This window comes from Anarrhichthys ocellatus, unplaced genomic scaffold (genome assembly GCF_004355925.1).
Source record: "Anarrhichthys ocellatus isolate YVR2014 unplaced genomic scaffold, GSC_Weel_1.0 scaffold23, whole genome shotgun sequence".
In the NCBI taxonomy this organism is placed as follows: domain Eukaryota; kingdom Metazoa; phylum Chordata; class Actinopteri; order Perciformes; family Anarhichadidae; genus Anarrhichthys; species Anarrhichthys ocellatus.
In genome coordinates this window covers 1,178,941-1,206,586 of record NW_022280053.1, presented here as the reverse complement: position 1 = coordinate 1,206,586, position 27,646 = coordinate 1,178,941, and the positions used below count along the sequence as shown (strand labels likewise).

Sequence of the window (27,646 nt, the reverse complement as noted above, 5' to 3'; positions counted from 1 at the left end):
TAAATATGGAAACAGACACGCTGCGCTCACAGAGTCTCTCCGCACTCTTTCCAGAAGCAGCGAGACAACACGAGCCTCTCGCTCTTTAAGATGACACCTGGACACGACCTGAACAGGTCCCGCGCGACATGAGCGTTTGTTACAAGTTTAACTCGGTTTGTAGAGTCGGTGAAATCATTCCAGCGAGATAGCTCCGCGCTCCTCGACTTCTTTCTTACTTTTTTTTTTTTTATCCACGTGAAAAGCGCGACGTCTAGAGTAGGTGAAGATTTCCCAACGCTGATTCCAAGAGCTACTCCAATAACGCCCGGACTGATCGGCGTTAAAGGCGAAGTTTGCCACCATGAGTTCCGAAAAGAAGTAAGTTTTTGCTCTTTGTTACATCTGACTGTTGGGAACTGTACCGTTTCAGTCCATAGGCGTCGTTCAGGGCATTTCCTGGCCAGGTGTGAAAGTGTATATTAGGTATCAGGTGAGTATGATTCACCAGCTAATATGTCCCATAGTCATTTGGCGACCCTGTGCGTAAATCTTTCAGTGGCTCATCTGGCTTTAGTTAGCCACAGCTGCCATAACTAGTAAAACGTCAATGTGCTATCGATTGTGTAACTTGAGTTACATTATTTCAATGAGACTAGTTACACCCCTTGGCTGGATAAGCCACTGTTCCCGCACCGCTGCGGCTGTGAACCTGTTGGCCTAATCTATTCTTCCAAGAACCTTGTCGCTCTCAATTAGAGAGACGCGGGGAGCGCAGGCCAAGTGGTGGAGAGTTGTCTCCGGTGCAACTTTTGTGATTTAAAGCTGCGTATGTGTGCGCGCGTCTCCCGTACCATGTGGTCCATGAGCTGACACCCCTCAGAAATCTGCTTTCGGCGCGGGGCCAGCGTGTGTGTCTACGTTGCGCAATAACGCGACAAATGAAGACATGACGGTTATATTGCCTTTCACGGAAACAACGCACGTCCTGTCTGCAGGAACTTTTTTTTTTCTGACATGAATCTGTAGTTTATCAGCTGCAGCAGAATATGTTGCACCCCCTCCCGCAGAATATGTACTCTTAAGTGTTGCTAAATGAGTAGCAAGAAGTGAAACCAAGACAACAGATGTGGGTGCAGACACTGTGACCATCACAAGAGGATTCCTCATTGTTCTGTGTAAATTGTTTAGATTGTGAAATATTTTGTAATGGAAGAAGTGTTCTCTTTACTTTGTCCCATCCTTTTGTTCGGTGACTCTTGCTCCTGGCATGAATGCTCTTTTGTGCTCCGCTGAGTGATGCTTTGTGTCCAAATGAAGGGCAATCCATTTCCTTGTTGCTTACAGGAAATTCCAAAAGTCCAGACAGACCTGAGAAGCAGGGAGTGGACGACGGTTCAATTAGGGCCACGATCACCTGAGCACAGGTGTGTTCAGACATGTGTCCTTTGTCACCTCTACTCACTGAGAGTTTTTGGATTTGTAAATCTATAAACTCCCGCCACATCCTTTATTTTAATATTCCATAAAATACAGTTCCACAGTTTTGGTTTGTTGGTCGGACAGAACAAGACTAAAGACCTCGAGGTATCACTTTGGACTCTTGGGAAGATGGACATAGATGCTCAGGAAAATTGTTATTGGTTGCAGCCCTAAAATAAGAAATCACTAAGTGATTGCTCACCTATTCGCTATGACAACGGTGTGTGTGCTTTCCTCAAGTGTGCTGGGGCCACCCACCCTGCTGGTGAACCTGCCCAGTGGGATTGGGTGCGTCACTCTGTAAAGAGATGGGGATGATCCCTGATCCCGAGCAGCTGATCCCCCGGCTCCTCACGCACCGACAGGTTTATCCAGCCTCCATGAGGTCACCGAGAACGGGAGCGAAGTGAGAAGTTGCGAGATCAATGCAGCCGGTTGCCCCGACCCTCACCCAGCTTTTGATTATTTATTAAGCAGGCAGAGGAAGTCATGGCAGGAAATGAAAAGAAGATCAAGAAGATTTCCTGTTTACGACGTGACTGAGGAGACACAGGCTCTTTATCTGCGTTGTGATTTTGCATACACAAGACGTTTAGCCTCCATTATGCTTTCTGCCACCTGAGTTTTTAACTTTGATATTAAGTCATTTAGACTTTACTGACGAATGCCGATGAGCAGATTTAAGTTTCTTCCCCTCAAAGCTCCCGACATCGCCTCCTTCTTTCGCCTACATTTCGTTCCACTTAACACGCCCAGTGTGTTAGATTCAGCTTTCAATTGAAAACGGTAATCTTCTCCTGCATCCTGTGTGTCTGCGCGCCACCTGTGGTATGTTTCTCATCATGGGGGTCTCCCCGTCTGAGGCCTCGGCGTGGAGTGATTAACGTGGCTCCATGGGCTAAAGCTCGCAGTAAACCTGCAACATGAGCTTCCTTTTTGCTCTCCTGTGTGGCCAACGGTTTTCACTGTGTTACATGACCCCTCCTCCATGCTTGCACGCACACACGCACACACACCGCTGCTGACTACCTGTTGCAGATGTAAATGCTGCAGCTGTGTTCCTGGAAAGATCCTGTGTATGTGCAGAATAAATTAGAGTAGCTCCAGCCGTTAAGTTATTAATGTCTCCGTTTACAGACCACATTCTTAATTCTAAGGCGTATTAAGATAACTGGTTAAAGGGACAGTTAACTCCAAAATCCCATATTTTACTCCTACCTATAGCACTATTAGTTCCATTCCAGATTGTTTTGGTGTTTTTTTTTGTGTTTTTTTATATATGAATTTTTTTATTTATTTTTTGTCCTTTTGAGCACCACAAGCTGACGTATTGTATAGAAGGCAGACATCTCTACGAGCGACATCTCCAAAACTAGATTTATAAACAGCCCTACATATAAAAGGACAAATATGTATCTCAGACTTTGGGATGAACTGACCCTTCAGTAGGAGGCTGCAGAGGCCAATCACTACTAGCACAGCTTGTAAACTTGGCACAGAGTCCGGCCACTCCTCCTCTTCATCACTTGTTTGATCTCGGGAGCTGGTGGATCAACATGACGTCTGCGATCAGCGTTATGCTTGTATCTCTCTCAAGGACAGATACCATATCCACAGGGGACATCCAGAAGAGCTCGCGATGCACTCGGAGGAACAAGTTGCATCCTTCCTGACTTTGTTTATTTAGTGGCTTATGTACACTGCTCCCATCCTCTCAATTCTTTGACTTGTATCATCCCAGATGGGGATTTCTCAGTGGAAACTGTTCACATGTTTATTGACATGCCTGATGCACATCTGAAATTTTACTTTTTGTTGTTTAACAAAACTGTTTTCATAAGGCAGTTGGTCAGATTAGCCACAGCAGATGAGTTCCTAATTATCCACTGACACGCTTATGGAGTCCCTGAACAGTTTGAAGGAATAGATTGGCTCATTTGAGATAAGGCCTCAATGCATATTTCTAGCGCAGTGATAAATTGGCCTCCGTTGTTTTACTTTTTTGTAGTTGTTGCCCTCCGTAGCGGTTTTGGCAAAAGGGGTATCCTGAGGTTGGGGTTTGCTTAAACCACCTTTCATTACCTGGAAGAGTCCACACTGTGCTCCGACTGGAGGAGCCACATTCCTTCCAACCTTCCAGGAAGGTGTACTATTGATGATCAAAGAAAAGTGAAAGGTTAAGTATCCTAAGAAGATGTCTCTGGCCTCGCGTGTGCACTGTAAGGTCCGGTATGACTGTCACTATGCGGTGTAGTCTTACTGTGATAAAAGTGCCGTGCAGTTTAAATTTACACATCAAGTCACTGACGAAAAGAAAAGAGGACAAATGTGCACATCCTCATGTTGTGTGCAGCATTGTGGGTAAAGGGGAAGGTGACATTTTGGTCTCATTTGATTACCACAACGTCACAAATGCTGATGCACTTTAAAGCTTGCCAGGTTAACTGACCATGAAGCCTTGTTATTCATTGTTTTTTTTGTTTTTTTTGATGATTCAAAACATTAAGTGTATTTCAGTGTTTCAATGATGGTGAAGAACTAATTGTGGCAGACTGTTTTGTTTGACTTGTGTATTTACATGCCGTCCTGAGTGGTGATCCATGTACAATAACTTTTCTTGTGTTTGCCTTGTAGAGTGGAGGACGAGGCCGTCTTGGACAGAGGAGCTTCCTTTGTCAAACATGTCTGCGATGAAGGGGAAGTGGAAGGTAAGATCAGTGATGAATATCTAGCTGTCATCCGGGTCTTTCCACACATACTGTCTGCAGGTGAAAACTGTAGTTGTCCCTGTCGTACCAGCACAGAATATGACATTTAAGATTAAAAACTTCCACTTGGAACAGGAAGATGTTTATTCAAGTGCTCTAATCCTGTTATGACAATTTACGAGTGGCCCACGGGCATTTACTGACATGTTCACTTAAGGGCGCACACAAAGGGAACCGCGTCATAGTTTTTTGGCATTATGTCAAGCCGTTTTGTGTTCGTGCAGTTGCAGTTGCGAGATCCTGTCGCTTCCTCTGCATGGGAATGTGGCGGAAGTGTGTTGTTTAGTGTGCGCCTCAGGTGGTCTTTGGCTTCTGCGAGGAAACAAGACCGACCACGTGATGGTGGGGGAAGATATCATTAAAACACTACAAGACGCATTTTTATGGAATGCAAGGTTGACTGTCGGTTAATCTGTAAGAGTTGTCTCTTTCCCTCTCTGGATGTTTCTCTGATTACTTCCTGGCGGCATCATTTCCTGTATGAGCTGCTGTGTAGGAAGTAGTTGGCATTTATTTGATTTCACAATTTGACTATCTCTTCCGGATTAAGAAATGAGCAACAACCCTCAGCACAATACCTAAAAAAATAAAACGTCAAAGTAGCCTTGTGATAAGAAAACATTTCACACCACTGTGATTTCCTTGTGAGTGTAATCTGACCTGCATTCCTTTCTCTATTGTATTGTTGTTCGCGGCAGGTCACCACACTGTGTACATTGGCGTGCATGTCCCCAAGAGCTACCACCGGAGGAGACGCCACAGACGCAAGTCCAGCCACAAGGAGAAGCGGGAACGAGCTGAGGGATACAAGTCGGACGGCGACTACACAGACGAGTCCACTGCAAACATCCTCAAACCTCTCAGTGAGTTCTGAGAGGTTGGGAGCAAGCCAGTGTGCAGATTATATTTAGTAATGGTTATAACCCTCTCGAGGTGTTGGGTGTGAGGTCCAGCAGCACTCTGCAAATCGCAGCCAGGTTAAAGGAGGTAGGTCAGGGTGGCAGCCAAGAAAGCAAAAAAAGAAATGCAAAAGAAACGTCCACTCAACAGAATTAGTAGAACGCGGGACCGAGAATACGTCGAGTAGTAATCTGAAAATGACACTGGATTAGTTTAAAGTGTGTAAAGTAAATACAACAGGGGTATTATCCCTCACCTTGATGATTAACACTGTACTTGGTGGGATTTGGAAGAGGGGATTCTCAGAACATAAAAAAAATCTGGTCGATGAGGAACAAAGAAGTAGATGAGAAACAAAATTCCAATGTTGCACAAGCTTGATTGCAACAACAAGTGATCCTAATACAACCACAGTAATGGGTGGAACAAGTAAGGATCGCAAATAATGGTGAACTGAAGTGGTGAAGCACGATCTCCCAGAAGCATTACATGAATGCCAAATGGACATTTATTGTTGTCAGTCTCGGGAGTCTTCCTTCTGCTGTAGGAAAACACACCAGATGTCTCTCCTCGTATAGAAGCTTAGGATACAACCATTAATCCAAAGATCGCTTTCTAGAACAGGAGGAATTATAATATCGAAAGAGTCTTTAGATATAGGTCAGTTTTAACCCATATGTCTCCAGAAGGAGGAGGCTTTTTATTTAATTTTTAATTTTGTTTTTATAAATGTGGTTACAGAGATGGGGAAAGCATTGAACTTTCAGTAAATGAGCCGTATAATTGTACGGGGATCTGTGTTTTCTCTTTAAGCCTCAATGAATGCTCTGTGCCACCACACAAACCTTATGGGTGGGTAATTAAATAAGTCTTCAACATTACAATCGGGTTAAAAGCCTTTTGCAAGACGTACAATTATCACAAAGCTGGAGTTCACCTTCAAATGGCCCAGCCTGGAAACTGGCATTGTGGGAGAGTGTTTGCTCTCTGCTTTACTGCTGGTGGAGGTAACCATTAAGGTCTCTACATGTGTTTTTGAGATGGAGGGAATAGGCAGGGATTTGCGGGGCATGTGCCGACGACGGCAGAACCACATACCTGAACGAAGGTATATAAATGCGAATCAAGAGTTTGAGCTGGTAATTGTAATGATAAAGGCCTGTCATGAGAATGCATTTTGTTGGACTTAACACGCAAGTACACCCTTTTTTAAAATCAGCAATTCACTTTTTATTCTTAAGTGAGTTCAGACATTGGATTTTGAATGTTAAAAAAAGCTTAAAATATCTTAAATAAATAGAATTGACTCTCTGGCTTGTACAAAAATGTTTGAGATCATGTCCATATATTGTATGATAAGTCTATATATTAATTATTGTGACAGACCTCACCTGAAATGGATAAAGCGTGATCAAATAAGATATGGTAAAGTGGTGTTCAGACACCATAAGGAAGCTTTAGCTTTTCTAGCAGACAAGCTCCGGTTATGCAACAGGCTCGTTCTGTGGAAGCACAGAACAGAATCCCTATGGTGACTTTTTGCAGTGGGAGCATAATTTTGAGCAACACCCTTTTTAGAGAAGGGGAACTGGTACGGCAGCGGATAACACGAGTACACAGAAATGCTTGCCGAAATAGTTTTTTGGGGGGGGGAACCCGAGGACAGTGGTTGAGCGGAAGAGACGCAGAGAAAGAATCTCTTGTGTGCAATTGCTTGGCTGCAGCAGTTGTGGGAGGAAAACGACCCTCGGGGAGAACTGGTTGCTTCTAGGTGTATTTGTCAGATGAGACTGTACATTCGTCATCAGGGCTGTCATGAGCAATTTACACCTGTTTCTTTTTTTATATACAGCAGCTGTTGCAGTCTGTTGTTGTGACATGATTGTTCACTCAGCATTATTCAGTTGCACGCACGTGTATTTTTTTTTTTTTTTTTCTTCTCACAAACAGGATGTAGAGGCCTCAGAGCATGGAACAGTTTAGCATCAGCCACACGAGAACATCCTTTTCCAATTATTACAAATATCTTCATATAAGGTGATGGAGAACCAGTCAGACCAGTAGACAATTAGTTTTTCTGATAACAACCAACTATTCGCAGCTTAATTAAGCGTTACGAGTGTCGTAAAAGTCAGAACAGCAGTGGTAAGAATTTTGTGCTGACGTAAATGTCAGCAGCAGTCGACGTTGCAGATCTAGCCTGTTCCTTAAAGACCCATTTCCAAAATGTACGTGGTCTTAAATGAATGACCGCAATCTACCCTGTAGCATTTTTATTTGTGTATGGTTCAAACATGGCAGCTCTCATTATAAATGCGACCGATGTTGTGGTTCATCCATAGAATCAGACTGGCAGGCGGGGACAGAAGTGGAACCAAACACAGACACGGGTTTTGAACTGAGCCGAGGTTCACTATAAGTGCCCCCCTTAACACACAGACAGACAGACAGACTCCGGCTTCTTTCTCATCCAACTGTATCTCTGCAGAAGATCTGAAGTGTAAACAGTCGTGTATGGTTGAGTGAGAGGACAGACTCTGCTGTATGATGAGGCTAGAGCCACCGTTGTGATTTAAAAAATCACTTCAGTGCCCCCCCCCCCTCCTGCAAAGATTTTTATATTAGATTTTTGCCATTTATTGCTAACTTGCCTTCATCCTTCCACTGCCCCTGTGAACTCTTCTGCTTCCAGCACAAACTCACTATGAGCGACTGGCATGTGCCCTTAGGTGTAGTGGTGAGGGTGTGAGATAACAGCGTTCAACACATACACACTGCTAGACGGTGCATATGGAGCCCTCCGCTTGTTGGACATTTTTTCCGCTGTTTTGCCCTCCATCTAAATCCCCATAATCCTGTTGACTCTGGCAAAAGCCCGTGGAGCTGTCCACTTAAAAGTTGTGTGTAACCGCAACAAAGGCTTGGTTTTCATTGATAACACCGGTTGTGAGACTAAAGAGGTGAGCGGTGTTGTGTACACCGTATCGCGTCGCTAAGTGTCGCGTCAAAAGGCCGCCGCTGTAAGTCGGCCAGATGGCAGAAAAAGCCATGTGGACGACTGAAAGATCTTTTGTGTTTTGGGCTGTCGGTGGATGACACAATAATGCGGACGTACAAGATGAGGAGACGCCGTTTCCAGCGTTTCAAAGACATTGATCTTGACCTTCATGTCGCTTAACGTTGGACTACAGTGCAGGAGTTTCCAACTGTACCATTTTTAAAAACAACCATCCTAAGTTAAGCTTGGTAATGCTGGGCGAGGATTAAAAGGTTACAGGCACTGTTACGTTGTCGAGGTATCCACCTGTGGAATCCTGAATGGTACCAGTAGTTGGAGAGAAAGCTGCATAAATAGCCTCTTGTGATTTACCACTTTACTTCTACTTTGTTTCATCACTTTATACAACTTTCACAAAGAACAATACACAGTTCTTCTTACAATATACAACCCTTTATATACAGAACATCGGGGATCTCCTTATTGTTGCATAATGGAGACTTTATAGCTGCCGCTTTGTGTCTATAACTTCTGACGGGGAGGCTATGCATTTACTGCAAATGATCAGTCAATAAGTCGGGTTTTGTTTTGACACGTATCTTTTACTTCCTTCTCAGAAGGAAGTAAAAGGGAAAGTTCTTCCTAATGCGGGTGTGTTATCAAGTATTTGCTTCTTGCTTAAATACCTGTGCTTTTTTCCTGGGTTCAAGTTGGTCAAGAGGCGTCTGTCATGCTCTGCAGAGAGGCTGTTTAACAAAAAAAAGATTAGTATTAACTTCTCTACAGACATGCATGACCAGATGCACGCACTTCCTTTTAAAACTTTACATCCCTGTTTGCTCAAAACACACCACCTTCTTTTTATTTACAGACTTATGACTCAGATCATTTAATCAAATAGTGAATATATTGATATCTCAGCATAACATGGTTTCCATGGACCTTGGTTTTCCCAATTAGTTGATCATTGTTGATAATTCCTTGAGACGATACAATTCATTGCTGTTACTCTGCCAGTGAGATGCACTGTGTGAGTATTTGACTTCCAGGCACTTCTCTTCAGAGGACATTAAACTAAAGTGTGACGAGAACTATAGCAGCGTGAAGCCAGAATAAATCTTATCTGCTCAATTTTTGTTTGTGTTCATCTTTTGTTTGATTACGGCAGATATGTTTCTGAGCAAATGGATCATCAGGGGTTTACTTCATAAACAACTGTTTAAAGATGTTATCCATATTTGTATCTGACTGCACAGCCACTTTGAAGGTGCTTGATACTTGCTACATCATTTTGAATCATGCCTTGAGGGGCTGGAATCTGTGGCGATAGTTTGGGTTTCTTGGACATCAAAAAAAGTCAGGATGGACCTGTTTGCCGGTTCCTAACTCTCCTCCTCCCCCCCGCAGTTTCTCCAGCCGAGAGGATCAGGTTTATCCTGGGAGAGGAGGACGACGGTCCCCCGCCGCCTCAGCTCTTCACCGAGCTGGACGAACTACTGGCCGTGGACGGGCAGGAGATGGAGTGGAAGGAGACGGCCAGGTGAGCCGCTGAGTCAAAATGTCTTCTAAGCCAGCCGTGGCTCCTGTCAACCCCAAAATTTACAGCCACGGGCAGTGTAGTCACAAATATCCTGCTTCACAATCGCTTATGAACAATCGTGTTTTGTATGTGTAGGGAAATAGGCCGAACTCCAGTGAACTCCCAGTCTGCTGTTATCTGAATGAGATCTGTAGTACCTGCCCCTATGAGACCAGGGAAAGGCAGAAACTCCCACATGGCCAGAACAAGACGTAATGTTACAGTTGGCTCTGGAGCTCATGACATTTTGGCATTGAAAAGTGGATACTGTTAATTGTTTTCCTTATTCTAATGCTTCAACATAGTCCTGTGAATTCACATGGTTCTTTTTTGGATCTGAGGAATACACAGTAATGCTGCAGAAAGGCTCAATCGTGCAATATTTTTGGGAAAGGAAAGCAGGGGTTGCATGAAAGGGAAGATAAATGAAGTCCTTGGGGTCGACGGTTCTCCGTGGCCGGGCTCCTTTCCTGGTAAGATGTCTGGTTTAAAGCGTGCAGACTAAAGCCAGAGGGATACTCTATCCCCAGAGGAAACCCCATCCTCAGGCCTCAGGAGACTCTTTTGTAGTGCTGACATGTGAGGCATCATTATTAAAAAGAATCCTTGTCCTTAGTCCTACCCTCGAGGCTAAGCTCATTCTAAGTCATTTTAAAGTCTCACATTTAGTCATGTGGGGTACAAATGTCTGTCACCATCCCAGCATGCCATGTATTTTCTCAAGTCTTGTGATTTATTTAGTATTTCTATGCTGTGCTGCGTCTCCTATTCTTGTGTGACCAATTCAAAACACGGTGGGGTTGTTTAGTAAAGAAAAGAGAGCCCAACTTGTCTCCTATCTGTTTGTCACCCATACTGGTTCATAAACAAAGTCACAGTTGTGTACTTTTTTTAATTTATTTATGATGTGCAGTGACCTTTACTTTCAGTTTGGTGTATTATGGGTTGTATTGGAACACCTGGCGAGGTCTAACACCGCAGTGCAAGCCCACTACTGTGAATACATCTCAACACTTCTGTCTTTTTTTTTTTTGTTTTTTTTTTCTTTTTTTTTTTCCTCGTCCTCCACTGTTCAGATGGATCAAGTTTGAGGAGAAGGTGGAGGAGGGCGGAGAGCGCTGGAGTAAGCCCCATGTGGCCACACTGTCCTTGCACAGCTTGATGGAGCTCAAAATGTGCATCGAGAAGGGCACCATCATGCTGGACCTGGAGGCCTCCACGCTGCCGCAGGTTGTCGGTAAGTGAGGGTTGACCAGAATGATAAATATATGTTGAGGAATCTGAGGGTGACCTCATGTTGATCCTCAACATGTCCACTCTAACAGAGCTGATCACCGAGGCGGGTCAGTTGAAGGCGGATCTGAAGGAGAAGGTCACGTACACGCTGCTGCGGAAGCATCGCCACCAGACCAAGAAGTCCAACCTGCGCTCCCTCGCTGACATCGGCAAGAGTGTTTCCAGTGCGAGTAGGCTGTTTAACCACCAGGAGAATGGTAATGCACCCCCTGCCCTGTTTTCTTATCCGTCTTAACCCAATCAATTCTCTTTCTCATTTCTGATGTGAAATCTTACACTAACTGCTGTTGTAGATATTTCTTTTCCTAATCTTTTCCTTCTTGTCTTTTCTCTGCTTTTCCTTCCCAACCTTGTTTTCCTTTCCTTTTTTTTTCCTCCTCTTTGGGACTGTGCTGTCTCCGACTTCCTGCTTCTGGGGTAATATAGCACGCAACCCCGCTGAGCACCCTGTGTCTCGTTTAAACCCCCAACACCCAGAGGGCCCATGTGAGGTCACGAGGAGCTCCAGCATGGGATACCTCTGTAAGTGAGGTCACGGCGCTCGCGCTGAAAGCAACATGTAAAAACTAGAGATTCCCAGCTGAGCTCTCCTTCAGTGCATGAAGCTGGATGTGTGTTCATTCAGTGTGACAAACTTCAGCAAATCGGTATAGAGACGCACGGAGATGGAATCGCCCCACTCATTGACTCACAATGTACTTAACTAAATATTTATTTAGCAAGAAAAAGCTAAAATGCCGTCGACTCTTTTCTCTTACGTCGTCGGTAAGTGGACCGTGTCAGGCGGAGTTCCAAAGTGTACATTCTCACTCATTTGCCAATAGTTGCCTAAGCTCGTTGCTGCTGATGCGCAGAAGCAGGCGGCCCTGCTCTCCCTGGAGCGCCTGAATGAATGACCATCTGGCATTAGTCCTAAAGCTTAAGCGTCGCCGCTTTTAGATAGGTCCTGACTTTTCTGGCTCTCTTCATGTACTTTCCCTGTGCCTTTTTTTTTTTTTTCTTTTTTCTTTTTTCTTTTTTTCTGGGACTCGTCTTCTTCCTCTGCCAAAAATATCTCCTGTGAAAAGCTGTGCAGTCTCGCCCGGCCTCTTTTTTTTTTTTTAAATTTGTTTTGATCCCAAACGGTGTCTCACCTCTCTGCAGGTAGCCCCACTACTGCCCACAGAAACCTCACCTCCAACAGCCTGAGTGACTTCTCTGACAAACCAGAGAAGGATCAGGTAATCTGTTTGTCTCTTTTTTTGTATTGTTGCGCTGAGATGTGCAACAATAATAGATGCTACTTAAGGTCTCCATTCACAAAGCAGCACTATGCAGGGTCATGTGTTTGGGCTCTGTGTGTGAGTGTGTGTGTGTGCATGAGCTTGTGAGCCTCACATTCTGATAGATAAGACCGCTGGCTCTCTGTCCGCTCTGTGCAACAACAGCCCACTGTCTCCCCTCTTTGTGTCCTGTGAGTTTCTGTTGTCCGCACATGCAGTTTCTCTCACTGCCATGACTCACGATCGAGTAATGATTTGGCTGTGTGGTCTGTAGATGCACATGCACAAAAGGCCCAGTTGAACTTTAACAGCTGGATTCCAGCAACAGTGAACATGTCCACATTTGCCACAACACCAAGGCTGCAGTTAATCACTTTCCTGCAACAGTTTTTCTTTCATCCTCAACTTACTGTGTATGTTCTTTGTGTACTTTGCATGTCAGTTTTGTGTAACACTGTGTACAATTTCCTACACTGTTCATTAGGTGGCATAAAGTCAAGCTGCCATGCAGCACATAATTCTAGGAAAGGGCGGACATTACCTGTACCAGTAAAATCACAACGCCGGTCTTGTTACAATCGCTTTTTAATCACCAGAATTATTTAAAGTGCCACGTCCGTCTTTGATTGTACTGCATGTGACAGATGGAGGGAGTGTTCGTGTGAACACTCATGTCCGTACCTTGCCACGAATAACCTGCGTTCTTTGTCACAACGCCCTCTTGTTCGCTGACTTTTTTTCTTTCTTTCCTTTATCTGCCCTGCTCTCTCTGTTGTCCAGCTGAAGAATAAGTTCATGAAAAAACTGCCCCGCGATGCAGAGGCCTCAAACGTGCTGATTGGAGAGGTAGACTTCCTGGAAACTCCCTTTGTGGCGTTTGTTCGTCTGCAGCAGGCCGTCATGCTGGGGTCTCTGACCGAGGTCCCCGTGCCCACAAGGTAGAACACACGACAGCCGCACATTTCATTGACGTCATGACCGAATAATGTTGACTGCCCTAACACCCCGTTTACTTGTTGCTTAGATTTCTCTTTGTCCTGCTGGGCCCCAAAGGTAAAGCCAAGTCCTATCATGAAATTGGAAGAGCCATTGCCACCCTGATGTCAGATGAGGTACTTTACTACAATGCAAACTTGACATTTCTCACTGTACTTCTACTGTCAACATTCACTCTTTATACAAATTAAAACATTTGGTTAGATCAGAACATGTGTGGAACATGAATGTCTCCACCAAATTTCATGACATCCAATAGTTTTCGAACTACTTCTATTATTAAACCGTGCGTTGAAGTTGTGGCAGACCAATTTGTTTTGGTGTCTGCAGAATAAGCGCAATAAAACACATAGAATACATGCTTTTCCAAAATGTGCCGAGCTCTGTCTGCTTCGTGTCTCCCGACTTAACCCCTCCATGTTGTCAGCAATGTTAACAGACAACTCATGACGTTCTTAACCCTGAGAGCACCTTGCCCGCAAATTCCCACAGGCCTCCTCTCTTCCCAGCATATCTCACATGTCGACGCGGCAGAATAGGAAGTGTTTTTTCCAGGATTTCCTCAAGTTAAACTTTACCCTCTCTCTCCCCCGTGACGGCGGTGTCACAAGCTTATCAGATGTTTTGGAGTCGTCAGCCCTGTTGTACTCTCTACCTCCTTGTCCAATGTGGCCCCGGGGTGCACACGGACTATGACTAATTCTTACTGTGAAAGAGTTCTTAGTAGTTGTCAATGTTATATTTGCATTTCAATGACACGCTGCACTCTGTCCCAGTAATCAAAAGCGAGTAAGCGGTGTTCTTCAGTGAGCCATCGTAGTTGCACTTTGTTTTTTGGATTGGCTGATCGCTAACGGGTTGGTTGTGTTTTGTTGCTGACAGGTGTTCCATGATATTGCCTATAAAGCGAAGGACAGGCAGGACCTGCTGGCTGGTATCGAGGAGTTCCTGGACGAGGTCATCGTCCTGCCCCCCGGAGAGTGGGACCCCAACATCAGGATAGAGCCACCTAAGTCTCTGCCCTCCTCAGACAAGAGGTCTGCTCTAATCCCCAAGACCTGATCCTAAATGAATGAAGTCCCTGCACATAAATCTATCGAATGCGTGATATGAGGCCGTGAAAAAACGATCCGTCTTAGAAAACAATACCGAGTTACTGTGGATCCCGGTTCAAGGCCCGTTCATGTATTCACATGCACATTAGCCTACTGCTAAAAGAAAAATGTTTTACATTACGATTTCAGTTACATATTAACATAATACCCTAAATACTGTTAAAAAAAGTATTTGACCCCACATTATTTTTTGTTGTGTGAACTGAAAGACGGAGTGCTTTGAGTGTATTGAAGGTTTGCAGAATGTGACTGTTTGTTTGTTCCGTTTCTTTTTTAAAGGAAGAACATGTATGTCGGATTGGAGGCGCCTCATATGAATGGCGACACTCCCCATGATGAGGGACATGGAGGGGGAGGAGGAGGACACGAGGTCGGAGAGGAGCTTCAGCGCACTAGAAAGTAATTAGGATTTCACTCAAATGAAATCAAGGTGGATAGTTAAGTAAAGACAAAATCATAATCGCAGTGGAACGTTGCCCTGATTTTCATACCGTCAGGTTACTACGTGATCCTTGTACATGAGGCCATTTCCCTGATTATAATCTCGATGACATGTGGTATAGTTTATTTTTTCCTTCATTTGGAACAGGTTTTCCTTTCTTTGTAAACTATGACCAAGATATTTCTAAAGTATTTTTTTAAAAATTTTTTTTTTCCCCCGATCATGTACATGTGTAATTTACTGCCTGTAGCTGAAGTAAACCAAGTTATGCTATGAAACAATCTTGCACCTACTAACTCGAATGGCTCACCCTCTACTTTAAGGTTTTGTGGAGGTCTTGTCCTGGATGTCAAGAGGAAGCTGCCATTTTTTGCCAGCGACTTCAGGGACGCACTACATATCCAGTCTCTGTCTACAATCTTGTTCATCTATCTGGGCACAGTCACCAATGCGATCACATTTGGAGGCCTACTAGGTGACGCTACAGAAAACATGCAGGTAAGGTATTTTGTTGTACGTACGAGTAAGGTCTGTGTCTGCAGAGATATGGTGGTGCACAGAGGGAAGCTCCTCACTGCAGACAAAACAAGTCCCCTGTTCTCCTTGAACACGTTTAACTTGGTGCCTAAAAGATGAACTCTGACCTAGATAGAACTACTCCAGTTTGGACTGACTCTTACTGAGCGTAAACACCACAGTAGTTGACTGGATATGTCTAGGTGACCCCTTATTTATTTTTTAAATTTTACTTCTGTTGTCGACAAATGCAGGCAATATGCTTCTATATAAATGTCAAATGGGGCATAACCTATAAAAAAATTAAGGGTTGTACTCCAGCAAGTAGTATTCCCCTTTTATAAAGTTGGGGCATTCACAAAAGACAGGTTCTAAAAAGAGTGATAAAAATAAAGTAATATTGGCAATGACATCGAAAAAGTAATAGAGTAATATTGCCCGAATTTTGTATCCTGACTTTTTGTCCCGAGTACAGGTCAAACTCGATCTTACATTTCCCATAATGCAGCTGGATAGTGTCTGTCATTAGACCTTCCCTGACATCTAAATGTTGGATTTCTTTCAAACCCCACACCCTCAGATTGTTACACAAGCTTTATTTTTAAAGTTTTCTGTCTTAAGCACAAGCCAAGATAAACCCGTTGACTTAAAACTCAAATTGAAACGGCTCTCACCCGAACCACAGAAGACATTATGTAACTGTTTTCACAGAGCCAGTGGTACTCAGGATGAGTAAACTGTACTTCATGTGTAAATATTAACACAACACTTGAGACAAAAAGAAAGACGAGGTACTGAGTTAAATTGAAGCGGCATGTTATTTCATCCTTTCACATTCTGAAGTAAAGGCTCAGAATTGCGCCTCAGTAGTAGAAAATGGCTCACAAGAGCAAGGCACTGTATGCATCCTATGTACACCTAAAGGTATGCGATTGACTCCGTTTTGGGATGACGGAGCAGTTCTGTGTTAAGTCTCTCACACACACACACACACACTGATGAACAACATTAAAAAAAAAGTTCACTTCAGCTGGTAAGCCATGCTGATTTGGAGCTCAAGGGCTCATACTGCATCCATCTGTTGTACCTGCTATTGGCAGGACTGCATGTGGGAGAGTTGGATAATAGGCATGAACTGCTGCATCCATCGCGGCACCCCTGATAGCTCAGCGTATCGGGTTGACCCTGGCTGTGCTCGCTCTCGTGGCAAGGAGCTGCAGCCTTGCAGTCTTGCATTGCACCGGCCTCACGGATTTGCCCGGGCTGTAAATATCCACAGATCCAGATTACTCAGCCGCTGTAGCCTCGTCATGGCTGCATTTCCAATCCCCCCCCCCCCCCCCCACCACCACCACCATGTCCTAAATCCTGTGTCACTCCCACTTCTCCACTCTGAGCACAGCAGAGGGAATCCCTGCCCTAACTTGACCTGTCTCAGCGCAGGTCCTCAGAAATGCAGCCAATTTGTCGATTACCCATCCATCTACTGTGTCTACGTAGCATGACGCTTCAGTCCGAACTGCTGACACGACTAGAATTAAACAGGCATGTCCTGACGGGCCAGCCTTACAGATGCGTGGTGTGTGCAGGGAAAACAAAGCTTCCAGCTGCGTAAGCTAAATACTGAGAAAAGAATGCGTCTGTTGAACAATGTATTTTTCCACGATTGTTAATGTGGAGCAATGCTCAGCGTATGAACACCCTGTCTCATCTCTACTGATTATTTTCTTGGCCAAACATGCTGCATTAGCTGTGTGTGTGAAGTCGGTATGTGTTTTTTTTTTTTTTTCCATGTGTGCAGGGAGTGTTGGAAAGTTTCCTGGGGACGGCACTGACAGGAACAGTGTTCTGTCTGCTGGCCGGTCAGCCCCTCACCATTCTCAGCAGCACAGGCCCGGTGCTCGTGTTTGAAAGACTCCTTTTCACCTTCAGCAAGTGAGTAGCTGGCGATCCGAGTCATTCAGGCACTTTTGAAATGAAAGAATATCAGCGAAGGGTGAAACGGAGTTGGAGAAACAACTGCAGTACTCTGGCAGATATTTATAGATTGTCGTAATTCAAATTTACAGTAGGATGGCAACTTTGCTTTATTGTTCTGACTGACAGGAACATTTTTGAGCGTACTGTAAATCTGTTGCCAGCTGATTGTTAAGCATTTTTGCCGTCTACTTCCTGTCCCGAATAACCACACGCACACGCCCTTCTGTAAAAACAGATGTGGGAGAAAGTGTACTCAAGACATTACCTCCTGGAATAGCAGTTTTTAGGGTGGGAAAACAGAAATTCTATTCTGTGACATTCTGAAATGAAGTATTTTCACAATACCTGATGGGTATTAAAGGTGGTTTCTCTTTCCCTCCCTGACAGACACACACTGAGAGAGAGAGAGAGAGAGAGAGAGAGAGAGAGAGAGTCTTCTAGCATTACCAAACTCCACCCTGATTATGTTCCATTATTAATAATTCGCTCTCATTTAAGTTTACACTGTGAGGGAAGAATGTTGTGGCCTCTGTGCCCCCCAAATGTTTCCATGTCTCAAGTCAACGGTTGCTGAGTCAGTGGCAGCTGTTGGCTTGTCTACAGCTGTTGGATACGTATAGCACAGGTGCATCGTTTCCATATAGAGAAAAGCCTGACAACTGTGGTCGCAAGTGTCAACGTTTTATTTTGAAGGGCCCTAGAGCAAAACTAATAAATAAACACTTAAATGAAGCCATAACCTCACAGAATCCACGTTAGACGAAGGCGATTGAAAGTACGGTGAATTCTCAGAGGAATTATAATTGCTTGGAAATAAAATGTGAAGGTGTAGGGATACACTTGTACACAATTAACCACTCCCTCATGTGCCAAATCTGTCCTCCTCAGAGACAACGAGCTGGACTACCTTGAGTTCCGGCTGTGGATCGGCCTGTGGTCGGCTATATTCTGTCTGGTGCTGGTCGCCACGGACGCCAGCTTCCTGGTGCAGTATTTCACGCGATTCACCGAGGAAGGCTTCTCCGCGCTCATCAGCTTCATCTTCATCTACGACGCGTTCAAGAAGATGATAAAGCTGTCCCACCACAACTTGATTAACTCCGCTTACGATCCCAACCTCATCACCCTCTACGACTGCAGCTGCATGCCTGGTACGTCGGCCTCGTTTTAAGAGAAATTGCAGCGTTAAAGATGGATTACAGGAGGGGTTTCACTGGATCCAGTAACATAGGCTGTATCTGATACCGCCACTCCAACCATCCTTCGCCTAGAAACTCCTCATTGTTTGGTGCCATCAGAATCTTGGTATCACCAGTGATACCAGAGAGTGAAAGCTGAAGAGTCGTATTTGGTCCCATTTGGCAGTGACGTTCCTCTCGTGTGTTAAACAAAGTTTTCAGCTCATTCCACCGTGTTTACAGTGGAGATAACAAATGATCCTCGTGAGTCGGCCTGCAGATACCACTGTTGACTTATCAATCTGACTTGACGGGATTGTTTGGGAGAAAGATGTTGACACTTGTGCAAAATGGCAAGTGTGATACTGTATGTGTTGGAAGTATTCTCATGTTGGTGATTATTGTTTCTCTTTACTAGGCAACTCGTCAGACCTTTCTGATGTCGCCATGCTTACAAACCGTACTGATCTGGTATGTTGTTTCCTTGAATTGGTGACATTTAGCAGCATGCCTCGAGAATTTAAAATGTTTTGCCTTTTCTCTCCATGAATTGTTGCTTAAAGGAACCTCTTTGTCCTCATCTCTTCAGTCAGTGAATGCCACCTGGGCGACCCTGACAAAGCAGCAGTGTCTGGAGTTCAAAGGGCAGCTGGTCGGAGAGGCCTGTGGCTATATCCCTGACATCACCCTGATGTCCCTCATCTTGTTCTTTGGGACCTACACCTGCTCCATGGCTCTGAAGAAATTCAAGACGAGCCGCTTCTTCCCCACCACAGTGAGTGACGCCACCCATCCGTGGATGTGTAGCAGCTTCTTTTTCTTCCTTTCTTTTAGTTTCGGCCCTGTGCTTAAATCTCAGTTTCGTCGACAAGCTCCAGTGTCAGTGCGAGTCAATGTGGGAAGGTCAGATTTCTCACTTTTAACAGTGTTTGAGGCAAAGAAGGCATGACACTCCAGCTCAGATCTGTAAATGATTGCTACTTAATTTAGATTTTATCCAAATTTAACAGCGCTTGTCTGGTAAATAAGCAGAATATATGACGATCAACTAGACCAAGAGTCGAGGGCCATGTTAGCGGTGTGAAGCTGTACCTAAATGAGGACTTCACCCACAAAATGACCATTTCTATGTGCGTTACCCACCTTGAATTCTGTGAGAAAACTTGCATGCCTCCACAGTGAACGAAGAATAAAAAAAACTGAAAAGTATTATTTAAAACATGAGGCATACAAGAAGAAGTATTGACTACCAGAAATGTTTATTTGCATAATTAGCCATTTCCATTTTTTTTTCGGTTCAGGTTGATTGGTTTCAAAATGATTAGACACCAGTTGGTGAGCAAGTGTGTTTACTCACAGATATACTGTCATTGCACTCGCTGCACACACTCAGCAAGTTGGTGTTTATCTTCAAACATGTAGTTTAACAGGATGTAGGTCACAAAAAAAACACTTGAGCTGCTAGTTCATACTGAAAAAATGTCAAACTTGCTGTAAATGTTTCCTCCTTCTAGGTGAGGAAGCTCATCAGTGACTTTGCGATCATCCTGACCATCTTGCTCTTCTGCGGCGTGGACGCCTTTGTCGGAGTGAACACTCCGAAGCTCATTGTGCCAAGTGAATTCAAGGTACATGCTACACATGGAGGAAGTACTTACTAATAGAAAAGTAACGTCCATTTACATAAAAACAAATGGCCATCGTATCATTTTGTGTTTGGGATAATAACTGAATTATTTTCAGCCATGTGCAGTAACACAGATGATGAACCACGTGTCTGCTCGAGAGCCTCTGAAAGTCTGTAAAATCCTAATATAATGCTGTCTTTGTAGTTTGCCCATTAAGCGATACATGAAACTAAGGCACATTTAGTCTCTGATATTGCAGTGCTCAAATGTTCCTCAGTTGGCGTTAAGACCACCCCGCCTTGACACGGAGGAAGGGAATGATGGGGTAGACGAGCGGGCAGCTGAGTCAAATAACAACTTGATTATAGGTGATGTGAGAACACAGGCGATCGTATGGTTGCAAGTACAAAGCCAGCTTTGTTTAACCACAGAGTCTTGATACACAGATTTCTGTCATGCAACAATGCACCAGTCATCTCTTTGCTCACTTCAGTGATGACTCTGAAAGTGGAATGGAGTAATCACCAGGAATTAGTGGTTTTTTTATTTTTATTTTTTTTTTCTTCTGTTCTATTTAAGATGTTACCCATGTTTAAGACTGTGTTCACTATGAAGACACACTAGTCGGGTGTCTCCGTCACTTTAACAGTCCCGTTCTTCATTTTCTCGTCTAGCCCACGAGTCCACTGAGGGGCTGGTTTATTCCTCCCTTTGGAGGGAACCCTTGGTGGGTGTACCTGGCAGCCACGCTCCCCGCTCTGCTGGTCACCATTCTGATATTTATGGACCAGCAGATCACTGCCGTGATTGTCAACAGGAAGGAGCACAAACTCAAGGTTGGTGCGCCACCCCAAAGTTTTATTCAGTTTGAAAATTCTAGGATAAAATGCATGAATTGTTCAAGAGTAAAACTGTACAGAAAATAAAGGGTTGTAGCCAAGATTTTAGAAGTGTAAGAATTGCAAAATGTTCTTTTTCCAAAACAGTTAGTTTGCAGAAAACTCCTTTAACTCCATGCACGACTGTCTAAATGCTGTTGAGACTTTGAAATGATGGAGAATGTCTGCTGGGTAATGTAAAATCCTTCATTAAAACAGTCAAATGGAGTAATTTATGCTGTATTACGCGCGCGCGCTTTCACAACATAAACAATCTCGTTACTCTTTGCTCCTTCGCTACCTTGCCCGGTGGCTCCGGAGGGCATAGAGTCCAGTTTCTCAAATAAGACAAACTCAAAGTACAATTATCCGAGAGAGGACGACCGACGTTGTCCTCTGTCTCAGGTGCAGCAATGCTACGCCATAAGAAGGGTGTAATGAGCCAACAGATAACACCTGTGCTGATTTAGACCCTTGGCACTACTACCACGAGCCACTCCCACCCATCTCTCCCCTGCAGCTGAGACCGAACCACACCTCACTGACCCCATAGTGTAGAATGTAAACGCCTTCCCGTTAAGCTCATTAAAACTCCACACGAGTGACATGACCTCAGTGTCCTTAGGGGTGGTGGAGAGGCTAGAGGGATGTGTTAAATTAGTGTAGATTATAAACTGTCGTAAATTAGCGAGATTAGTGCCCTTAACTCATATTGGAAATTAGGTTACAGTAACTATTGCTTGCCTCATAACATTATTTCCCCGTTAACCCTGAGTAACATGTGTCTCCATCTGTTTTTTTCGGATATGTTTTCTCATATTGCATTGCAGCAGCCTGTTTTAAAGTGATCATACACCAAACAACTAATCAATGCTGATATCTATACTTATGGATATAGGAGTGATAATACAGCACATGGTTTGAATTCCTTTAATATCAGAGTTCTAAGCAGACTGTATGGCATGCGGCCGAAGACGAACGCTCATTAATAAGACACTTGAGTTTTGACTTGCAAAAAATCACTGTGATAATCTCATTCTTGTGCTCTCTCTCCTCTCAGAAAGGTGCAGGGTACCACTTGGATCTGTTCTGGGTAGCCGTCATGATGATTATCTGCTCTTTCATGGGACTGCCGTGGTACGTGGCTGCCACTGTCATCTCCATCGCCCACATCGACTCTCTGAAAATGGAGACCCAGACGTCAGCCCCTGGGGAGATGCCCAAATTCCTGGGTGTCAGGTGAGTTAACGCAGCTGCTGGAGACGGTGTTGATGTCGTTGAATAACTCTATTGTATTGTCTGCTTTCGCCAGTGACAGGTACTTCATTTATTTTGGATTCCCGAGTGAAAAAGCATCCTAGCAGGAAGGCTGAGAGATTGTAAGACAATGGGCCGTAATGCTGCGTTACAATCCATAGCAGAAGTTTATATGCACACAGAAGACAAAATTGAGTCGTGCACAGTTTTCCCGAATACATTTGTAAATGTGGACAAGCCTAATTTCCTCCTACTGTACTCATGATTATTTTCCAACAATAAAAGAAGGGGAGGGGGGGGCAGAAATATCAATCACACTTAATCAGTCAGGAAGGAGAGGACAAAAACAAGGGTAGAAAAAGGGGGGGAGGGGCGCAAGTGCACATCAATTGTACTTTTAGAGTGTTATCTGGTAACATGACGGTTTTTGCAAGTCTTTGAAAGATTATGTATTACATCATCAAGGTAGTCATGTGATGTGTTTAATTGTGATATAAACTTTCAACAGAACTTTTTGGATTAACTGTCATTATAGAAACATGGTATGAACTGCTTTTCACTGGTTCAGCTCTACTGCCTTTTATGGTTTCGTGCTTGCAAGGTTTACTGATTTAATTGAGTGTTTTCCTCCTTCTTTTTTTTTTTTTATCCAGAGAGCAAAGAGTCACCGGTATCGTTGTGTTCCTCCTGACGGGAATCTCTGTCTTCATGGCCCCTATCCTCAAGGTAGTGCTCCAAGTTCTTAATTCTTCCATGAAAACAAGGATTACTGTCCGCCTCTTTTAGGACAAAGTCACTCTTAGATTTATAATAATTTCAAGTCTTTTATTCATCCCATTAGGAACTCCCTCAGTTGAAGTAATTTGATGTGAAATAAGCATGCTCATCCGGGCTTAAGCTCAGTTTGCAGCTGAATGCCTTCTCAAGTTTCCATTCCCACATGAAAGTGCCAAACAAAAGAAAAGAGTGAAGTTACTGATTGTTGGGGCTGGTCCTCCCTCTTGTGGACATTGTGGATATTGTACTTGTGATCCTGTGAATACATTTTCCTTTTCCAGAGTTATCTATTGTACTAAAGGGAATTTGGGAAAGATGTTTTCGTATAAATTGGGACATGTGCTGTTTCTAATGTCTTTTCATCTGTCATGCTGAATCTACTTCTGGTTTGCCTGGCACATTTCTGTATTAGCTTACTGCTTTAAAGCTCTATGGGTAATACTGTGCAAGTAGTTGCCAAACCTGCACTAATGGGCAGCTAAGTGCCTTGTCACACTACCAAAAATAACCTAAGAAAAGCTGCTTGTGGGCTATTTTCAAACCAAGCAAGGATGCTAACAATACACACTCATTACCTGTAACATCTTTAGCATCTCTCTTTAAACTTTTCATGTCTTCAGAATGTATTTCACCTAACTAGAGACAGTCACATCTTCCATATTAACAACTTGTTTCACTGTGCTCCGTGTTCCTCAGTTCATTCCCATGCCGGTGCTCTACGGCGTGTTCCTCTACATGGGGGTTGCGTCACTCAACGGTGTCCAGGTGAGTGAGTCTGACCTGCTAACCAGTGTTAGCCGCGACCCATTACATTTCACCAATTGAAAGGGTGATTGCATTTCTTAACAAACTACAAGAACAGGTTCAACCAGCAGCCCCCCTATGGCTGGGAAGTATTTACTCAGTCAGCGTTCGCTCAGCACCAGAGACAGCAAGCACCACGCCTCCATTTCTGAACCAAAGCTACATGAATGTAGGCTAACCAATCAAATGCAAGCAAAGCTAACGGTGGCTAGCTAGCAGCTAAGGCACAACATGTAAATATGATTTAGCTAGCGTGTTTGTCCTCTTTTGTATTGTGCTGTAATCACTGAATTTGAAAATTGCAATGCTTTTTCTGGAAAAAGTAACTACTACATTGTGACGCATTAATAAGTTGTTACTGAACAAATCAAATGATATCCATTAAAGTCTGTCGAAGCTTGTCATTCACTCAAATTAAATTAATGAGCTCATGTAAAACAGAAGATGCGTCTGGCATATACTATGCAAATATTAACATCTGACTGCAGCTTGTCCATTCTCGTGACCTGACCGACCTGTTTGTGTGTTTTTGCTTTGCGTCAGTTCATGGACCGGCTGCAGCTGCTCCTGATGCCCGCCAAGCACCAGCCGGACCTGATCTACCTGCGGCACGTCCCCCAGAGACGCATCCACCTCTTCACCTTCATCCAGGGCCTGTGTTTGGCCCTCCTCTGGGTCCTCAAGTCTACCGTGGCGGCCATAGTCTTCCCCATCATGGTGAGGAATGGCTGCAATCGGTGATGTGTAGCCGAGCGCAATTACACAGCGCTCGATCCGGCCGTGAGAGCCAATCACATTATTTCTCTGTCCGCAGATCCTGGCGTTGGTTGCCGTCCGTAAGGCGATGGACTACGTGTTCTCCCAGCACGACCTCAGCTACCTGGACGACGTCATCCCGGAGAAAGACAAGAAGAAGAAAGAGGATGAGAAGAAAAAGAAAAGCAAGAAGAAAGGGAGCATAGACAGCGAAATCGAATTTGTAAGTAATATTTAAATGTGGATACCAAAATCCATTGTTGTCATGTGGTCGTCTACAGTCACCTGTAGTTCCTCACCTTTTAAAGTCCAGAAGTGTTAATGGTCTCCCTCCGTCCTCCCGCAGTCTGACTACCCCTACAGTGAAAATATACCCAGTATAAAAATCTCTATGGAGATGATGGAGCAGCAGCCCATGTTGGGTGATAAATCTATGCATAGTGAGTACAAGCCAGGGATTGCTTTGCTTCTAAAGGCGTCATGTGCAGATTTTGTCCTTTCAAACTATAGCCTTCTTGCATGTGCTAACAAATGTAATACCTTAAAGAACAGTCAAAAAAAAGCATATTGATCTGTTAACGCTGTTCGAACCTGCCAGTTTGAAAAATATCTATTACTAAAAGCAGCTTTGCAGCACTTGCCTTCTCTTCCTTTGCTAACCCATTGGACATTTCAGTGTTTGTGAAGTATATATTTTAAGTTCTTTACTTTCCCTCCCCCCCCCCCCAGGAGATCCATCCCAGACTCTCCTTAACCCGCATTCGTCGTGCTGAGCACTACTTTGAGTCTCCCACAGTGGCCGAGTGAGTGAGTACAGGCTGGCGGTTCGCTTCCTATACTTTCTGTGAAGGCAAAGTGCTTCGTAATTCATGTTGTTTGATTTTTGTTCTCATACAGCGCCACAATTATAGTACTCTCTGTCTTCCTCTTCCAGTCTTGAAAGAGGTTCATACACAAAAGGTTCGCCTCAGATTCGAATAGGCAGGGACTCTGAAGAAAACACTTTCTTCTGGAGGAAGAGCTCCGAAACAGATCTGTGAATGAAATAACCAAAGAAGCAGCAGAACCAGCACAAGATGGCAAACATCCTTTTTTTTGTACTATAGTACCACATTGTGTTTGAAACAATATATATTATTATTATTCCCTGTGTGCGGATTTAAATCAAAAGGGCTGGAAGTATTTGTCTTAAAATTGAAACACTGGCGGTACTGAGTTTCAATGAGGGCTGACACAGGCTACGGTTGCATTCTTCATCCTCTTGAGTTCCAGCAGAAAACAAAATGGCTACTCGAGGTCATGCAGTTTTTATGGGACATTAATATCTTATGAATGTGTATGCCAATAACATTTTATTTTTATCAATTTATTCCAAATAACACCAAACAAAACTAGCCTCTCTTCTTATAGTACTGTTTTTATAAAGTAGTGTAGCTATTTTAAATGTTCCTTGTGAAGTTGAAATCATAACTCCTGGACTCTAAAGAGTAAAACGGTGTCGAGGTACCTACATGTGGAGGTGAGCGAAGGGGATACACATCCTCTGTTACTTGTAGCAAACAAAAAGGGCTACAGAAGGTCATCTGTGCACATGCATGAGCGGACATTAATTTTGTATTTATGGGCATATCAATTATTTATCAAGCGTCCAGCTGAGGATGCATATTCATAAAACACATCCAATGGTTTCAGTGGTGGAGGAAGTGAATGGGTGAACACCATACAGAGTGGAATCCCCCCCCCCCTTTCTATATTTATTATATTTAAACTCTCGGCAGATGAATTTGTTGTTTGAACCTAAAGTATGGCTTTACCGTATAAATTACCCATTTGTGCAAATTTGAAGATATTCTTTCTGTGGTCTGTATCCACTCGGCTGACTTCTCCCTGCTTTAGGGAGGTGTAGATGTACGTAGCTCTACCTCTTATGTTTCTGTAGGTGCCAGGCATTATATATTAAACATCTGTTGTGCAATTATTTGTGATCAAACACTGATTTAAATTTTTTTTTTTTTTGCACTGCATAGGATCTCTGAATCTTTCCTTTGAGTTCCTTTTTGCTCGGTGACACTTAAGATATTGTATTTTTGTTTGTCAGTATGAAATGGTTATGTTGATTGTATGATTTTTTTATTTTCTTTTTTTTTTTTGCCGTGTTTTAAAGGGTAATTCCACCAGAATTATATTTTTCATCCCAAAAACAAAAAATGATGATTTTTTTTTTTTATGCTCTACATACTGAAGTTGGGGTAAAAACTGCCTGTAATGTTCTCACACACCGGACTGTGAACTCGACCCTAAAAAGCCTATTGAGATAAGATTTCCTCTTAAAATGTGATCATATTTAAATACATTTTTGTTTTTAATTTATGTGTAGTGTGTGTGTTTTTATTTTATGCAAATCAATAATCACTGTGAGGCAATGCATTGTTGTGACTTCCAGTCCTGGAAGAGCTTCTGCTTAAAGGGTAAAAGTAAAAATGGCTTCACTTTAAAATCCACATTTTTTGCCGAGTCATGTATCGCAATCTAAATTCCATTTAGTGACAATGTGATGTCTTAAATTTCCTTATGCATATTGCTTGATCGTGCTTCTGTTGCTTATTGAAGTACACACTATAACTTGAACTGATTTAGGATATTATTGCATAATGTGAATGTGTAATAAATCTCAATCGCTTGAAATACTGAAGAAATGGAACGCGCACAATCGGCGCTGCTTCTGATCTGATTTGTAGAGCAAATAAGAGCTTTTAACTATCGCGTTCACAATCGCATCAATGATCAAGATGTGAAGCACTAGACTGTTACAGTTGCTTTAAACCAAAAATCCCAAACCACACGGTCTTCCACTCTGTTGTATGATCTGTATATCTTGACTTTTTGACTTCCTGTTTCTGATTCCACAATTAACATAATATTTTTGAACCAATTTTATACAAACCATCGTATGTGCTCAATAACAATCGGTGACTCTGAAAGAAGAAGCAGCTGTCTGTCTTTTTATTGAGTAGTGTTTTGAATGAGCACAATAAACGTTCAAATGATTCTTAAA

The 27,646-nt window shown here is 43.4% G+C and overlaps 1 protein-coding gene across 5 annotated transcripts; it reads left to right on the top strand.

The window, feature by feature from the left end:
- Positions 1 to 27,646, top strand: LOC116390373 (electrogenic sodium bicarbonate cotransporter 1-like). 5 transcript variants are annotated; one of them, XM_031859991.1, is made up of 27 exons: positions 1 to 360; positions 4,096 to 4,169; positions 4,928 to 5,092; positions 9,535 to 9,667; positions 10,783 to 10,943; positions 11,032 to 11,199; positions 11,429 to 11,524; positions 12,146 to 12,222; positions 13,045 to 13,202; positions 13,289 to 13,376; positions 14,143 to 14,297; positions 14,655 to 14,774; positions 15,141 to 15,315; positions 17,135 to 17,268; positions 18,202 to 18,464; positions 18,910 to 18,962; positions 19,081 to 19,266; positions 20,006 to 20,119; positions 20,794 to 20,955; positions 22,058 to 22,236; positions 22,908 to 22,980; positions 23,728 to 23,796; positions 24,379 to 24,552; positions 24,650 to 24,814; positions 24,938 to 25,031; positions 25,324 to 25,394; positions 25,526 to 27,646. In XM_031859991.1, exons 1-26 carry the CDS (start codon positions 344 to 346, stop codon positions 25,362 to 25,364), a joined length of 3,294 nt encoding a protein of 1,097 aa, XP_031715851.1. In that variant the 5' UTR covers positions 1 to 343; the 3' UTR covers positions 25,365 to 25,394; positions 25,526 to 27,646. The 5 variants fall into 5 exon arrangements, with proteins under 5 accessions (XP_031715851.1, XP_031715850.1, XP_031715849.1 ...); XM_031859990.1 differs by having other exon boundaries at positions 25,324 to 25,398; XM_031859989.1 differs by having other exon boundaries at positions 25,321 to 25,394.